Genomic DNA, 18,340 nt, shown 5'->3' with positions numbered 1-18,340 from the left:
GCCTATAAGTGTCCGTAATGGTAATAAAAGTAGGTGATAATGAGAGTTTATTTGAGGTAATTGTTGAGTTAGTTCCTGTCATTACCACCACTGTGTGTGCTTGCGAGGTATGAGGTGAAAGGGAAGTTTTCATCGCATGATGAAAGATTATTCTAGATCAAAGAAGTTTATTGAAGAAAAAATTTCCAACAACATAGTCATGGAGTTCTGAATAAGATATAAATAAAGGACTTATACTATTGGAAACTAGGGTATCTGTGAACAAGTAAATCTTATGAGCAATCGTAGTGAGTTCAATATATAAAGTATAAAATATGACAGCAATTCGGCAAATGATCACCAGGGATCCTAGTCATTTGACCTCATGCTAAACCAACCCGTTGTGAGGATTGGTCTGCAGACAATATTAATGACCAAGCAATTAATTTGAATGAGATGTAAATTTCCTAAGCGATGTTGCCAAGTTCTTGGAAAATGTCAAATTTATTGAAAGAAATAAAGCCAGAGATTTTGTTCATTATCACTGTATTACGGCTCGTCAACTATTTGATCGCTATATAGCGGGTATAGTTCATTGACAGTAGGTTGAAATACCTTTTTATATTTTCTGTAAAATTACTCGCCCTTTTTGCCCCAATAAACATAATTTGTCAGTAAGAGTTCTTTCATGTGTACCCGTCAGAAGAATTAGTAATTTCTCGGTCACTTGAAGCTCACTGCTAAATAAACTGATAATTTTTTTCCTTAATTTACTTGTGAGAATTAAAAGTGTTTAAGAGTATTATATCAACGAATCAATTTTTAATGTTTTAAATAATGAGGTTTCCTCGAGTTAAAGGTTTTATGAATCCCATAAATCTATTACAGTTAATGGGTTCAAAATGTGCTTAGCAAAATAATGAAAAGACCGAAGCCGACATCTTTTCAGAATGTTTATAATAACGACGATCACGAAGCTGGCAATTTTTGGATCTTCCCCCCCCCCTCCGAGTGCGACAACCAAATAATGACGAGTGAAAGAAACTATCAATATTGAGTCGACTTTATTGCAGCGATTTCATTTTTCCTTTCAAGAGCTGTTACTACGTACCAAAGTTTGCACAGGTTTAATTTTCAGCATTTTCCCCAAATCCACGTAGCAGATGCATGGAGTCGAGCATGGCAGCTTCATGTTTTTTCTCTATTTTTGCTCATGATGACGCCATTTTTCTGGTCGCAAAAACTAAGTTTCTTGCGGGTTGCTACTGACGTGAGTTCAGCACAGTTCGATATATCATATGACTGGGAAATTCAACTTAGATCGAGGAGCTGTTCAGAAAGTCCTGATGATGACATTACAAGGTGAGAAGAAGTTTTTATAGTGGGAATACCCCGGATTAGGTTGGGGAGACTTTTTTTCCTAAGGGAACTCCTTGTATACGTAGGAGTAACTTCCTCGCTCTGCTTGCCTATTAATAAGTAATTTACAGATATCTAATACTTTACTTGACTCTAATAACTAATGTGCTGGAGTAATGTATCATTACCTAATTCTCTGATTGACTCAATTAAAAAAGTCCTACAGCGTCCTACAGCAGCTTGGCACGTGCTAACGACATTATCTTCAACTACAAGGTCACGACTTCTGCACGTTTTTGGGTGAAATAAATTTCTACGTTATCGATCAGAAATTCCTGCATGATGATATGTGGACAGTTTTAGTTGAAACTTGACCACTGTAATTTATCTCCTGTATTTCCGATCTCATAAATCGTATTAAATTTTCCCAGCTCAAAATTATCAATTGGCTCCTGAAATGGCTATGCACCCTATATGAACGAGTGCATTATGAAAAATAAAGCAGACCTATTTCTTATTGCACGTCCAGGGAACAAAGTTACAGGAACTAAAAATTGTTCGAGGACAAAAAATACCGCAAACGATTTTTTCCTGCTCTGTGTCTGCACGTTAACCTATACGTACGTTTGAGTGAACCCGGATGCTCTTTGAAAAATACTGGGTAATCCACGCGTGTGCAGGGCATTGAACTGCGATTTTATGCCGTGCTTCCTTATACATATTTCCGCATCCATATACCTCTAGTAAAAATATGACTTGCTTGTCAGCAGCATTTTGTAACCATCCAAACGTCAGCCGAATTTGACAGATTAATTCGACTTGGAATGATTGTGCAACCGAATGCTTACAAATTGTTCCATGCCAGGGATCGTACATGTTTCAATGCAGCTGGAAGTCTAGAGAGCAGCAGCAAGGGCGGAATTATCCAGCTGCAGGCACCTACCCGATTTGGAGACGGAAATAAGTCTCCTCACACTCGAGCAAAAAACTATTATGTCTCGCACAGAATTGACCAAGTAAACGTGCCAGTGTGTGAAGGATGGTTGCGGCGTTCGAAGGTGTAGTGCGTCCGTGTTCAATAAGCCATGTTTCGCGTCGAACAATTAAGTGTATTGGCCTTAATGCTTCAAAAATTCAAAGTCTGCTTCATATTTTTCATAAGGTTTTACGACAAAAGCGAAACAGCTTAAAGCGTCAATATTTTATATCATTTGTATTCTTGAAATTTTAATTGTTTGGTATTTATTTGATCGACCACGAACTGTTCGAAACATGTTGAAGTGTTATTAAAAAATAAGTGAAGCCATATTCAACTAATAATTGCGATCATTAATGTTAACTCGTCATTATGTTATTTATGACATGTTAACTAAGGATACGTAGATAATATGAATTCTGGGAGTATATAGAAATAACTTTAGGGCACGTTTCGTTGAAGACCATAGAGTATGCCTAATCAACAATATACACATTGTTTTTTCTCGATTTTACGAATTAGGCTTTAGGTAATATTAGAAAATCCAATTACAAGGTTTCCAAGGGATAATTAGTTATGATTGTACTACGTTTTGAATATGCAATTTTGATTATCAAGTAAATGCGGAGTTAATTACAACACTTGAAATTTTGAAATAACATTTACCGTATTGAAGATACAGTTTGTCCTATTGTGGATACAGTTTGAAAATCAAAACTTAAAATTAATCACCCAAAAAATTGCAACGTTCAGACGAATCCAGTGGTTTTTAAGTTGATAGCTGGAGACAGCTTTGACGATGAGAGCCTCAGCTATCGCCAGTCAAGTAGCGTTGGGGCACCGCGCCTAAAGGCCCGTTTACACGATTCTGGTGCAGGCTTGGAGCACAGCATAATGATGCTGGTGCGGGCTTGGGGCACAGCAAGACTATGCTGGTGCAGGCTTGGGGCACAGCATGACGATGCTGGTGCAGGCTTGGGGCACAGCAAGACTATGCTGGCGCAGGCTTGGAGCACAGGAAGACTATGCTGGAGCAGGCTTGGGGCACCGCATGACGATGCTGGTGCAAGCGTCGGGGCACCGCATGACGATGGTGGTGCAAGCGTCGGGGCACCGCATGACGATGCTGGTACAAGCGTCGGGGCACCGCATGACGATGCTGTCTGTGCAGGCGCCTGAATTGGATATGCCTGTCGATGATGGTGCAAGCATCGTTACCTGCACCGCTAATTTGTTTAATTTTGTTTTCTGGGGTCCGGAAAGGCGATTCTAAAGTACAAAGGCGGAGGATATAAAGTAGATCAATTGTAGGGATTGATAGAGGCGTTCAAGATTCATTTGAATATACATTTTTAGTAAAATATTTCTTTAGTATCTTCCGTTGGTACGTTGTCAATCATACTAGTGACGTCAAGTAAAGCCTGGGGACCAGCTGGAGGCCGATTGTGAAGAATCTCCGAAAAGTCGCCTCTTAGCGAAAATTTCTTGCGGTTTTATCAAACTGCAGTTTTATTAAAGTATTCAATTCCTTGTCTGTCCAGTAGATTGGAAAGGTGGCCGTATAGCAATTATGAATCTGCTTTATATGAAGAATAACACCTTTTTGCCGTGTTACCTCTCTCTGCTTACGTGTTATTTCCACTCATTTTTCTTCCGTATCTTGATTAACAATTTAAGTGAATTTAACTAACTTTTTCAGAAACCTAACCTCACATAATTAGCCGACATGGTTCATGATTTTGGTCTTCGCTGTCGTCACTGCGACGCCGAGACTCTGGAACCCGTTGAAGCCACGGTTACAGGTGTGTCCTTTCATGCCCTACATGAGTGGTCGCCAAATATTTTTGGGGCAAATTTTTGATCAAGCAGAATGTAAAATTATTTTTAATGGCAGTTAACTTGTATCATGTTTAATTTAAATTGTGTTTCAGGATTGTTAACACCCACTGAATGTTTTCCAGGCTGCATCCCCGAGTACGCTTACGGGGACTACCTCTTCAATGGCGGGGGCATCGGCAAATTTGGAGACGCCGAGTATCAACACACCTTCGATTTGGGGGCCGTCCTGCAAAAGTGAGATGCTGGATTTCATTACATGTCGTTCTGAAATGTCAATTTCAGAATAATACCAGAAACAAAGCGATACTGTCCTTTGCATAATTATTATCTAATTTTATTCGCATGTTTTTGAAATCACATTTCAAACTTTTTGATGCGTATGGAACCTGAAGCTTCTTCCGTAATAACGTGATGGCGCATCAACCATTGAAATGACTTTGTTTACGATGGTCGTAACTTATATGAAAATTTTTCGAACCTAAGTTTCGAAAAAATAAAAAGCGGAATGCTTTTCAAAAAAATTTAATTGCAGCGGTCCTAACCCTGCCTGCCTTTTTTATTGTCGTGGTGTTCATGAGTCAAAAAAGTAATAAAATTTCCTTTTTATAATTTCATATGAAAATTTTGAAATAAACCAAAAAAGTTGAGCGGAAACAAGTGATATCAAGCATTCATGTTATGTATTTCATTGAAGTCCTCAAGCCAAGGAATACTTCAAATTAATTATTTAATTAATTTATGACACTACTTCCACAGGGCCTCAATGCATATCATATATGGCAGAGCTTTATATCCACCAAATCTGAATTATCTCTTATTATATTATTCTGAATGAGCGTCAACATTGTTTTTCCTTGCAGAGTGAGCGTATCCAGCTCGGGTAGTAGTTACATGTCCCGCTACCTGCAGACGTCAACGCTGGCACGCAACCAAAAAGCAGGAACCATCGTCGTGCCGGAGTTCGGCACCAAAGCCGTCGACTTGAACGGAAACAGCGGCTTCTTGGGGAAGTACGAGCAATAATTTGTTTCCTGGATGTGTTGAAAGGTTGAGAGATCGAAATTTTTAGAAGAGTGTAACGAAATGAAATCACTGCAGTGCTTTTATCTAGCGAGCATAGCAGATGTATGCAAGATTATGGATCGGTAGTTATTAATTCATTTTAGAAAACAAGTATCGTGTCTGCTTAAAAATCTGAATCGAAGCTCCTTGAATGAATGAAAATATTAGATTGGGTTGGACACCTGGTAAAAACCAAGTTGTCGTATTACTACGACGTTTCTTGCGTTCAGAGGGTCATCAATAAATTAACAACTATCAAAAACTAGAACTATCTCAAGTTCTGATACGATCGATGCCCCGAATAACACTTAAATTGATGACAGCATTTGTATTAAATTAAAATTTAAGTTGCTAATTTAAAAAAATTAGCGTGTTGGGTAAGCATTTGACTGTAAATTCAAGTTTCTATGCAATAGAGCGTCACATAGAAAATTGAAATTAAAGTGTCTTCATATCAAAATTTTTCGCAAGGGTGTCTACTTTTTAGCTCTGATGTCAGGCAAGGACGTAAAAAGAATTTGTATCATTTTTTTTATCATCCCAGATTTAAATCAAAGTTTGTGAAATGAATAATTAAGAGAAAAATTTATATTTTTTGCTCCCGAGGTCATGAACGTACAATGCCTTTTCATCCCATAAGTATGCACTTGCGAATGCTTGGTCGTCCTTCAGTAATTCAGCATCTGTAGCATAAGATATCTCATAAAAGGCACGGCTCTCAAACAAAACTCTTTTTCTTATACATGAAAGGTATTTTTTATGAAAATTCAGGTCACTAATGTGAGGTTGATTTAAATATCTTTTAATATTTTCCAACTGGGCGAAAGGTAAGGATTACAATGTACTAACCAATTTTCCTATATTTAATTTTTTCAGGGTGGCGAAGATGGCAAATTATTCAAAGCACATGTCCGATAACGCCCCTGTAAGCATTCTGGCTCACAATGACAAGGTCTACGCCATCGGTGATATGTCGGTGTGGTTTGAATTGGACGTGCAAAACCTTTCTGTCAAACGCAAGGTCATTATTTTTGAAATTAAGTTTTCTAATCATTTACTTTAACTCATTTTCAAAAAATAATTTTATATTATTTTAACATATAGTACAAAATTCAAAATCCCGATGAGAGTTCGTGGGTGTGAATTACCATCCAATTAGCAAAGTTGCAATGCGCATGAATATTTCGTAATAGGTATTTTAAAAATAATTTAGTCCCACCTGAATTTCTGCTCTCCGTTCATCCCCATGGAACTTTGTCTCAATAAAATCATTCATATAATTAATCATTGTCTTGCAAACAAAAATGTAATATATTAAAAAAATTAATAATCAAGCTCAAGTCTATATTCTAAATAACGAGATTTTTTATAATGCGTTTCTCTAGTTACATTTTTTTATTTAATCATTGAAATACAATTGTATTAACCCTTTCCTTTCGTACAACAATGAATCGGTGAGTTCTTCTTGGAGAAGATTCCACAGACCACTTGCAGTAATTGATCAAATACTGCTTGTTCATTTGACGATTCAATATTTATTAAAATTTCTCAAAAAAAACAGAGGTATACCGCTATACCTCAACATAAGCTGCTGTAATAACATGTTTAAGATGAAGTTTGAAATTATTTAAATCTTTAGAGTTGTAAATTTCTGGCCATAAGCCAGATTGATATAAGATATAACACTCGAGCCACTACCAATTCATTATTCACAAAAAATTGCAAAATTTGTGAACATGTCATATCACAGAATACTGACCTCGACAAAGCCGGCCTGGTGACCTGCTGCCCTCACTTCAAGCGGGCCAGCAACGGCAACGTCGTGTCTGTCGGTCAGAGCATCACGGCCGTCGGCCCCAAGTATAACGTCGTCGAATTCCCGGCCGACGGTAACGCACTGAACAATTCCGAAAAAAGCGCTCTGAATAATTCCAGAATATTTGTTTTTTCAACTACAGCAGGGCTAAAATTATTGGTCGAATATTTATGGCTGCAAAATTCACTGGGTGAGGGTGAATTTTACAGAAATAAAATAATACCACTGATGACATAACATAATTTAATTACGAATTATTTGCAGGTGGGCTTCCCACGGTCTTAGCAAGAGCCAGTCCTCGCTGGAAATTGTCGGCAAGTCTCCTGCACGACTTTGGAATCACTCAAAATTATCTGGTTTTCCTCGAGCAGCCGCTCTACGTCCGATTCGTTGAAGTGATCAAGGCTGTTCTAAAATGCTCGTGTTTCGTCGACACATTTAAATGGTGTCCCGAAGAAAACGTAAGAGTTTTAATTTCATCAATGCATAATTAATTTACATATTTAAGAAGAAATTGTCTTTGTATTAACTGATCAATGGGTTTTCTTTGCTTGATGGAGTAGTCGTCTAGGTCTCAAAAAAGTGTTGCTCAACACTCAGGATAAATATTCAATCATGCATGGAAAAACAATTGTTACCACATTCCTTCACGAATGGAGGGATCTTGTGATTTCCGCGAACATTTTTTGCCTTGTCGTAGAGCATCACAAGTTCGGTAGTCAACAAATTTTTAATTTTAATTCGATTTTTTAATAAAGCAAGCACCAAAGTTGCTCGTGTAGATCACTCAGTTTATCAGTTTATAATCATAACTCACCAGATGAAATAATTCAATGTTATATCGTCAGTGGAATTGTTATTATTTATTTGTCATTATTTTTTATTTTCAAGAACACTTGAAATGCATCCATGCAACTGAAATTCAGAGCACGGTCCTTAAATGCATAGTGAATTTATTGAATTTTTCAGACATCATTAACTCTGATCGACCAGCGATCTTGGCAACCAATTACCCAGAAATTTACTTTCGAACCCATGTTCATCGTACACTTCGTCAACTCCTACGAAACTGAGGGTGGCGACCTCGTCATTGACCTAGAGTGCTTCGAAAGTCCAGAATTGATTATGGACAGCTACATCAGTAACCTCAGGGTGAGATCCTCGATCTGCCTCAGTTAACAATAATGGTATAGACTCAAAACTCAATTTTTATGCAACGAAAAAATAGGCTTTTTTCATGGCACAATTTTGCTATTGATGAGAATAAAAAGCTGACAAGAATAATTAACTGCTGCAATGACAATTTCAGTTTATGTAATAAACGTGAGAAATAATTTGATACTTTTCCTTGAGCTCAAAAAATTTTCCCAGAGATTTGGAGCAGAAAATTTTTCCTTCTACGCAATGAGTCCTTACATAATCATTCATAATGACATGAACGATTCTTTTTCCTTCTAGAAATATAAATTACTTTACACAGGAACCCAAAGATCGGCAAGCACTACATGTCCACTTCTCCATCAACCTTAAGCGTATCATCGTTCCCCTGTCTCAAGCCAGCCACTCATCCGAGGTCTGACACTTTGAAATACATTTCCATGAGGTACATTATTATCTTGGGAAATGCAACCTTAGTTTTTTAGTTGCCTGGGATTATTTTTTGTTCCCATTATTATTTTTATAGAAGTATATATCCTTATAACGTCGTATAAAGACGCATTTCTTTTCATTCAGTTTTTTACTTTGGACTTGGGATAAAAGCCGCGTGGATTAGGATTTTAAGCCAATGCTACAGGCTTAGAATAGAATGAAGTCCAAAAACTTTGCAGATTCATCTAGAGGCGAAGATGTTGACGGAGCTTGGCTTTGGCAACCCTAAAGTCAACCCAAATTACGAGGGCCGAGAGTACACCTATGCCTACGGCGTGGCCCACACCGAGCACGATCACGGCAGAGTGAGTAATAGTCTTAATTTACTCATAAGTCTTAATTTACTAACACAGAATTTTCACGAATAATTACATTTACAAAAAGAGAAGGTTTCTATAAAGGATCAATAAATGAGTGATATTGTTCCGATTGAGATTGAGATGATGCTATCGATGCTATCTAGTCTGCAGGTGTGTTAAAACTTAGATAAGATTTCTAGAACAAATATTTAACTCTTGAATGATGAAACTACTAAACCTAAAAGAATGCAGTCGATTTTTCATAGCATTTTATTGTGCGCTAAATTTCAAAATGACTACGGGGGTTCGTGAAAATATATATGTCCGGCTGCGGCTGGAACAAATATAAAAAAAAATTAAGAACAGCAGTTGCACGATTCAACTAGAGTTACTAGACTAAAGCGATTATCACCACAATCGAGTTGATCAGAAATAATTGCATGGGTGGTGTGTTGTCGTGCAAGCTGTTGAATTCTTGTATTATTTCATGACGATCATCAAACTCAGTTTTATGCCTACATCTAGATGATTTTGCATGAATGCATAAGTGCGATATGGCATGAATTCAGCATGACGATTGTTTTACTTGTCATGGGCACTACGCCAGTTGACGAAGCTTGACGTGAGAACCGGAGAAGTCGTTCACTTCACCGAGCCTGGACTCTACCCAGCCGAACTGATGTACATACCCAACCCACATGAGAAGGTGAGGCATCACATTTACTTTCATTAGAAATACGGTAATTGTAAGGACTATTTCTAACAAAATAGCGGGTTTTCCATAATGTAGTGTCAAGACCGAAGGTTACCTAAAAGGTGGTAGTGTGTGCGACGAGTTAGTTAGCCTCCTGCCTATTCAGATGCGTGTCCCGTATGTTAATTTCAACCTATTATTCAACTGTGCTGTAAATAAAATGTATTTTAATAAATGCTTGTGGGAACAAGTTTTCATTAATACTCCGACGAAAACTCTTTATAAACTGACTTGGTGAAGAACCCGATCAAGTTATTACAGTAATACTCCATGACACTCTGGATCGGTTTATACACACTTCAAGCCAAAAATTATAATTGAAAACTTATAAAAAAAATTTCCACAGTTAATACAGGGGAGTAAAAGAATTTGTAACTAAATTGTATTAGAACAATTGAACAAAATTATCAACGTAATTACTTAAGCTTCAAATAGACGAAACTCATTATAGACAGCAAAACCATACCACGAAGCTTACAGGAGCAAACTTAATTCGCGAAAAGATTCTTCATCTGCTCGCGAATTACTTGATCTTAATCTCGTAATTGAAATATAAAAAAAGTGTTCATATTTTTCTTTTTAATTGCCAGTCTCTCTGTTGTAAGCTAATTGTAATAGCATAACTAGTTGTACCAAGTGCTCGTATCAATGTGACGTTAGCAGTCAAGGATTCCTGAGGGGTGCATATCGTCCACGTGTTGTTAGCTAACTGACAATGTATTCTTGTGTTATATGTACACAACTATTATGTTATATGTACACAATTGATATGTTATATGTACACAATTATTATGTAATACGTACACCACTGCTATGTTATATGTACACAATATGTTAGTTCTGTACACCATTTGTTCAGGCGGAAGACGACGGTGTTGTCGTGAGCTTCTGCCTGTCGTCGCGCGACGCTCGCCTCGGGACGCTCTTGTTCCTCAGCGCCGCCGACATGAAGCTCCTGGCGAGGGTCGAGTTCACTGCCGCCGGCTCGGTCACCTGGACTTCCCACGGCACATTTATTCCCGAGTCATAAAGCTATAATATGATTAACCCATTCTTTTAGGCTAAACATTTCTCATTAGTGGCCGATTATGTTAATAGGTAATATAGTTATTGCTAAAATTCATTGTTAATAGAGCGCATAGGATCACGAAATGACGTTTTCCACTTCTAAATAAAATTATAGCATTCTACGGTTATATTAATTATAAATCGGATGCTATAGTTCAATTAATTTTTAAACAAAATTTACGGCGATCAAGCTTCGAATTATTAAATCAATTATTAAATCAAGCTTCGAATTACGGCGAAAAGCTTCGAATTATTAACTGATCGAGTAGCAAAATTTGTCTAAAATAAATTAAAATAACTTTATTTATTGTAGATCAAATTTAATTATTTCGATCTTATAGTTGTTCATAGCTTCACTTATCAGTGCATGTGGCGAGATGCTAATGGCTGATAACCCGAGTATTACTAATTGGCTCGCGTGCACTTAGACTGTTTAATATTCCTCTGCATGCAAACTTTATTATGCGTGATTTATTTCAGGTTCAATTAGATTCCATAACATTGCTTTAATATTTTACACATGCCGAGCATTTGGTATTACATCATTGATTGGTTTACGGAAACGTTTCTTTAGGTAAATTAAATTTGCAACTTCCTTCGGCGATCATATTTTTGTAACAACAATTCTCTGTACCATATTAAGGTTATTTTATATAATAAATACTTAATTTTTATAATTTCTTTCCTAGTGACTATCCTAAAATTATAACCACTACTCGCAAAGAATAGCTCAACCCACTCAAGAAGTAGTTCATGTTTATTTAATATGAAAATTATTTCTTTCCGACTAGATTTTTGCTGGCACCACCATTCATTCCAAGATATTCTATGAAATTTTTAACGCTACAATAAATGCAGACGCAATGCAAGGCTCTAAGAGGAATTTTAAGTGGATCATTTTAGGGGCTTAAATTTCATAATAATCTCGGTGAATGCCTTTGTGTGCACGATCACAATCTAGCCGCCCTGGAGAACGGGACTAACCGAAGTCTAGTATATAGTTGGTCACTACTGAATGAGGGCCTCCAGGCTCAAAGATTCGTTTTCAAATGCAGAGTTCAAGATTTTGCAGGTGATGTTGCCATCCCATGTCATGCTTTACCAATATTTACGGATCCCGCTTCTAGCGGAAGTTTAAAACTCCCAGCTGCATCGAGTCTACTTGTCCTTGCGTCTGAGCCTTGTTTAATGTTCACCTAAATAAGATTATTTTTTACTGACAGGCCACTACGAGGCCACTTCCTTAATGACAAGTAATATGTTACTCGCAGCCTGCTACTATTCCATAATTACAAGGTAAATTCCACCTAAGTCGATGAGCTGTTCGAAAATCCAAATGTTACTACAAGGTTTGAATATTTTGTAACAATTTATTCTAGCGGAAAGCACCTCGATTATATTAGGGAAATTCACTTTCCGAAAAAAATCGTATTGAAAGGAGCTTTCTTGTTCTAGTAAACTTGATTCACTCACTATAATCACTCAAGCATAGAAGTTTCGCTCAAGCTGACTTTTTTCTCATAGCCTGACTAAAGTCATGTGACTCCAGGGTTACCTTATTTTAAACCTCTATCTACCCTCAATGGCAAGCACATAGAACTCATTATGTGAACAACATACAAGGCTGCCTCGCATCGCGCGTGGCCTAGAAGGTCCTATTGCCTTTTCAAGTACCCAGTTCCTCGTATATATTCGTTTAGAGGTCATCGCATAATTCACTGTATCAAAACGTGTTAGCTATCGCAATAGGTACCAGCGAATGTCAAGCACTAGAAATACGTGGGGTTAATTTGGAGCAGTGTATCATTACCTCTTTTAACTATTCTGGTTTGAATATAAAACGTTAATTGAAAATTAGCGTACAAGAGGGTATCACCTGGACTCTGTTGCATATAAGATTACTAGTCAAATTTTTACGACGTCGCTTACCTTACCGAGTGCTGAGAAATTGCGTCCTTATTCGTTGCGTTCATAAACGAGCTGCCAGAAGCTGTACGTGTCAAGCGTGTGCTCGATGTATGCTGAAGACTAAATTTATAATACAGTGAAGAATACGTCGCAAAAAGTACAGTTACAAGGTGATCTTGACAGGCTGGTTGACTGGGCTGATAAGTGGCAGCTGCCATTTAACGCTGACAAATGTAAAGTAATCCACCTTGGCAAGAATAATGAACAGCAAGATTACAGTATGAGAAGACATGCACGGTTGCAACGACAGAGTGGTGATGTCGAAGTCGACAATGGAAAACGATTTAGGAGTTAATATCGACAATGAGTTGAAATTTTCTACGCATATTGAAGGTCAAGTTAATAAAGCCATTAAACGACTCATGGACTGATCAGGCGCTCTTTCGGGTTCCTAGATGCAGAAGCGATGAAGCAGTTGTTTGTTGCTGTCGTGCGCCCGAACCTAGAGTTTGGAAACGTCGTGTGGTCACCGAAACTTGAAAAACACAAAAATTTAACAGAGAGTGTTCAAAGACGTGCAACAAGAATAATTCCGGGCCTGAAAGGCAAGTCCTATGAGGAAAGATTAAAGATTATGAAGCTTCCAAGCCTCAGTAATCGACGTCTGCGTGGGGAACTCATTGAAGCATTCAAGTATACTCATGACTTATACAAGGTCCCAAAAGGATTACTAGAATTTGAAACAAGAACCAACACCAGGGGCAACGCTATAAAATAAAAAAAACTGCGTTGTAACACATCCATGCGACAAAAGTTTCTTCTCGCTTCGAGTCACCGACATGTGGAACAGCTTCCTTGATAGCATCGTTGACGCTCCGAGTATGAACGCCTTCAAGAACAGTCTAGACGAAGCTATGCAGGAGCATATGTTCAGTCTTAAAATGCCTAGCAAATTACGGACCAGGCAATAAGTCCAGACGAAGCTATGCAGGAGCATATGTTCAGTCTTAAAATGACTTGCAAATTAAGGACCAGGCAATAAGTCCAGCAGCTATCTGAATCAATCGTAATTAAGTTATAGAAAGGTCGGGTTCCAAAGCCGGATCCCTTGCGAATCAAGTCACGAAAAATTCAAGAATCGGCAAGAGGCCATGTGCTTATTTAACACGTTTTTATTAACACGTTTTTCTTAGCTTAGCTTCGCGTTTGTTTGTTTGTTTGTTTGTTTGTTTGTTTGTTTGTTGTTAACATTGACAACGAAAATTAGCCCACTTCTGATTGTTCTAGAGATGTGAAATTCGGCATGCAGGCTATTTTCGCCTAACAATTTCAGATACAATCATAAAAACTAGCAATTAGAGACCTAAATTAGCTTAATTGAGTAAAGTATATATATATATATATAGTATATATATATATAGTATGACGTGCGGGTGCTGACGTTATAGACGAGCAGGCGCTGACGCTGCGTATCATCGATACGTACGTCAAGTCAAGTAAATTGGCTCGCAACAACGTTTTTCATGTGTAGCAACGGAGTAAAAAGGAGAAAATAAAATACTTAATAATATACGTTTAAAAAGTACTTTTTAAAGACAACACTTCTAGAGAAGTCGGTGTCTCCGATTTAACACACGGACAATGAATCCCTAATTTTTCATACAATTTATTATTTTCAGTCTCATGGAATCCGTAACAATCAATATAATTGCAAAATGGATAGATAAATGGCCTTAGTATCAGAAGATAGTGAAGAAGCTAGTAAATAGAAGAAGGATCTTGTACAACAGGGTGTGCCCGGTGCGTTGAGGTTAGCGCTAGCGACGTATCATGTTTACCCACTCAATGCAATCCAGCCATCGGCACGCTAGACCATATATTGGCTCGTGGCGTCTGAACGTCTCAACTTCTGGGAATTATCTTCAGAATACGGAGCCCAGTATAATGAGCAGATTTCCTTCTTTTGACTATTTAAAAACATGCGTTTAGAAAATTACTTTCTAAGCAGCCACTTCTAAAGAGGCCGGTGTCTCCGATGAACAATGAACTTCTTATTTTTATCTTTTTTAAATATTTGAAAAAATAATATTTAAATTTTTTAAATTATTTTTTTATTATGTCATTTGATTCAAGCATGGCCTCCGACTTTACGCAAGTGTGCAAACATTCAGATCGATTGGACGAGTAGAAATGTGTTGAACATCAATTATAAAATTTGTAGGGGATAAAATTATTTTTTAAATTTATTAAATTACATTTTTTTTAGTTTTTTAAAATTATAAATTCTGTCAATTGAATCATGCATTGTCTCCAACTTTACGCAAGTGTGCAAAATTTTAGATCGATTGGAGAGGTAGAAGTGTGTTAAAAATCGATTATAAAATTTGTAGCAGACAGACAGACAAACAAACAAGAAGTGAAGTTAAAGAGAAGTGTTGTAATAAAATTCATTCCATCTTTATCTTTTATTACTGTTCTGTTTTCCTTTCACTCTCCTAAATTTATGAAAAAATGCACTATTGTGCTCGCCATGTCCGTCTGTCTGTCTGTCCGTCCGTTCGTCTGTCCGTGACCTCAAGTTTTCGTCGACGAGAAAATGCGCTCTCTGTCACTCACTGCTGTGAGTACTGAGTTATATTTTTATTATTCATTGTTGCTGCTAATTGCTATTTTATCGTTGCACAGATATTTTTAGTGAATTTTGTGTCTATAACCTAGCATAAAAATGTCAAACCTGTAAATGGCAAACCGTTTAAAAATTACTTTTTAATATATGCGTAATAAATAATGTTTAATAATTAAATTTAATATATTATAGTTTATAATATATATTATATTAATATACTATATATTATATATTATAGTTTAATATATGCGTTTAAAAATTACTTTTTAAAGACAACACTTCTGAACAATCCAGTGTCTTGGATGTTACACATGTACAATGAGTTTCTAATTTTATTTTCATATATTGAAAAAAAAAAATTATTTTTCAAAATTTTTTAACATATCAAAATTTTTTAAATTTTCAAAATTATTTATTCTGTCAACTGATTCATGCATTGTTTCTGACTTTATGTAATTATGCAAAATTTCAGATCAATTGGACAGGTCAAATTGTGTCATAAATGGATTATAAGATTTGTAGCAGACGAAATTATTTTTTAATTTTTGTAATAATGAAAAAAAAATTTTTAATTTATAAAATTATCTATTCTGTCAATTGATTCATGCATTGTCTCCAACTATACGCAAGTATGCCAAATTTCAGATCGATTGAACAGGTAGAAGTGTTAAATATCGATTATAAGATTTGTAGCAGACAGACAGACAGACAGACAAACAAACAAAAAGTGAAGTTAGAGAGAAGTGTTGTAAAAAAAAAAACTTTTTAAAAAAACACGTTTTTCTTGTGGACTAAAAAGTAGAAAATAAATTATGGCCCGCCACAAAAAACGTGGGTCGGGCTGTACGTTCACCATCAAATTTCCAAAATTCGTGTGTTGTGTGCTTTTCGCTTTAATCAAAAATCTGCCCGACACACGTTTTTTTGGGGTGAGTCATAATTTATTTTCTATTTTCTAGTCCACAAGAAAAAAGTGTTTTTTTAAGTTTTTTTAAGTATTTTATTCTTCAGTGCCGACACTTTTATTCTATTCTATTCTATCTAATCCTGCTCAGTCTCTCTTCTAAGTCGCTGCGTAATTTCAGTGCTAAACAACTGCACTGTTTTTTTATTGAAGAATCACTTTATCAAAACTCGCTACTCATCATGATATGGAGTATGCTCACCGTGGTCTACGGCTCATATGGGAAAAACAGGAAGTTCGTCTGTGTTATTTTCACGCAGAAATGTAAAGTTACATGAATCAAAATTTACACGGAAAAAAATACGCTGAATGGTTTTTCCCTGCGCTCTGTCAGCTCCACAGGCACGTTGCAGGAAAAATGATGTGTTACAGCGATTTCCCGTACATATATAACGGTCTTCGCAAGCAGTGGCTATAGCCACTGCTTGCGAAGACCGTTAATTGTGTTCTCAAGTTGTACTTTTTGACGCGTTTACTAATTGTTTTACCATGTTGAAAATTATAAGTAACTTATAAGCGATGTCAGCCTGTGTCAGTCGAATGAGGAAAAATAATTAATTTATAAATAAATTGCTCCCTACTATGAATTGCTTATTATTCAGCACAATGCAAGGCGACCAACAAAAATTGCGAAATTTTCCAGCTGAAGGCTCTCGGCAAGAATTGTCTGTTAAAATTTATTAATTATCTCTAGGAATTAAAAAGCGAAGCAGGAAAAATGCATATAAATCCAGGAATGTATATATTCCAGAATGTTAGTATAGGCTGGTAGAATTTGTTCTTTTAGGCAGGTTTCATTTAAGACAAGAGAATTTGTTTTATTGACGATTTTTTCAACATAGCGAACAATATTTTTTCAGATATATTATATTTAATTATAATTTATAAAGATAATATACATAAATATATATAATATATTATATATAATAATATATATGTGTAGGACTTTCTTGTTGCCTAGTCGTTTGGGAACGTTTGCTGAACTATTCAAAGACACGCCATCATGGCAGGGTAAAAAACGATTATTCCATGATGTACGGTTTCTAGAAAGAAAATGACAAGAAAATACATGACAAATATACAAAGAATTATTCATGATATATTCAAGAAATGACAATGCATGAACCAAGATAAATCAATATATAGGCATGAAACGGTATAATCAATAATTCAAGTAATAAAATCTAACTGACTGAATCGCTTGGTTCCTCAGGTACTATACAGGCATCTAGGGTCAAACCCTGAATGCTCTGACGCATCAGAAATAAACTAAGTCTAGTAGACTAATTCTACATCTGCAAATTCCAGAGAAATGGAAAATTGCAGCTACAATATATAAATTATAGGGATAATATATATATTATATTATATATATAACGCGTATATATGAAACGCGTTTACGCGTTTTCAGGTCAACCGGCCTCGGAGAGTCTTGGGCTTTTTACAACTTTTCAAAGCATTTGAGAAATTATTATTGAAGTGCACAGGCCCACAGAATTAGTTCTATATTTTTGGTTTTCAGTGGAACGTTTTGCTGCTAATTAAGCAGCGGTGAGGTCTCTGAACAATTCTATGCTAGGCAATGTAATGCTCGATAATTCTATTTTATGTTAATATAATTCTAAATCTGATTTTTAAAAGCAGACTTGATCTCTCATGCATGAGCTAAATAATAAGTAATTATCAAAAAGATAACTCTTAAGTAATATAGTTGATAATTTTGACACGGTAAATTCTCTTCCACCTTTTCAGTTAATCGCATAGTAAAGAACCACCCCTGTTTAAATAAAGCTCCTAGATAGAATCGTTCCATTGCTAAAAGGACTTGCCAGGCATGGTCGGAGTTTGCCTGAAGTAGGCCCGATCTTGAGACTGAGATTAGTCCTACATTCAGGAAAAATTGGTCCCAAAGAGCCAACTTTTCGTATCCATGGTTAACTCGCCAGTGTGTGGGATATGTTTGAGGAGGTTGAACGTGTGGTAGTCTGTGGTGTCTTTTACCCTCCTAAATTTTTTTGGCTGTTAGGTAGTTCATATGAA

At 36.4% G+C, this 18,340-nt stretch overlaps 1 protein-coding gene across 1 annotated transcript; it reads left to right on the top strand.

The window, feature by feature from the left end:
- Nucleotides 1–3,964: 3,964 nt before the first annotated feature.
- LOC108664739 (carotenoid isomerooxygenase) lies at nucleotides 3,965–10,949 on the top strand. The gene is made up of 11 exons (XM_018151415.2): nucleotides 3,965–4,116; nucleotides 4,276–4,387; nucleotides 5,014–5,163; nucleotides 6,092–6,236; nucleotides 6,966–7,104; nucleotides 7,296–7,492; nucleotides 8,001–8,183; nucleotides 8,512–8,604; nucleotides 8,861–8,986; nucleotides 9,588–9,686; nucleotides 10,594–10,949. Exons 1-11 carry the CDS (start codon nucleotides 4,041–4,043, stop codon nucleotides 10,762–10,764), a joined length of 1,491 nt encoding a protein of 496 aa, XP_018006904.1. The 5' UTR covers nucleotides 3,965–4,040; the 3' UTR covers nucleotides 10,765–10,949.
- Nucleotides 10,950–18,340: the final 7,391 nt, after the last annotated feature.

This window comes from Hyalella azteca, unplaced genomic scaffold (assembly GCF_000764305.2).
Source record: "Hyalella azteca isolate HAZT.00-mixed unplaced genomic scaffold, Hazt_2.0.2 contig13709, whole genome shotgun sequence".
Classification (NCBI taxonomy): domain Eukaryota; kingdom Metazoa; phylum Arthropoda; class Malacostraca; order Amphipoda; family Hyalellidae; genus Hyalella; species Hyalella azteca.
This window is presented reverse-complemented; position numbering and strand designations above follow the sequence as displayed.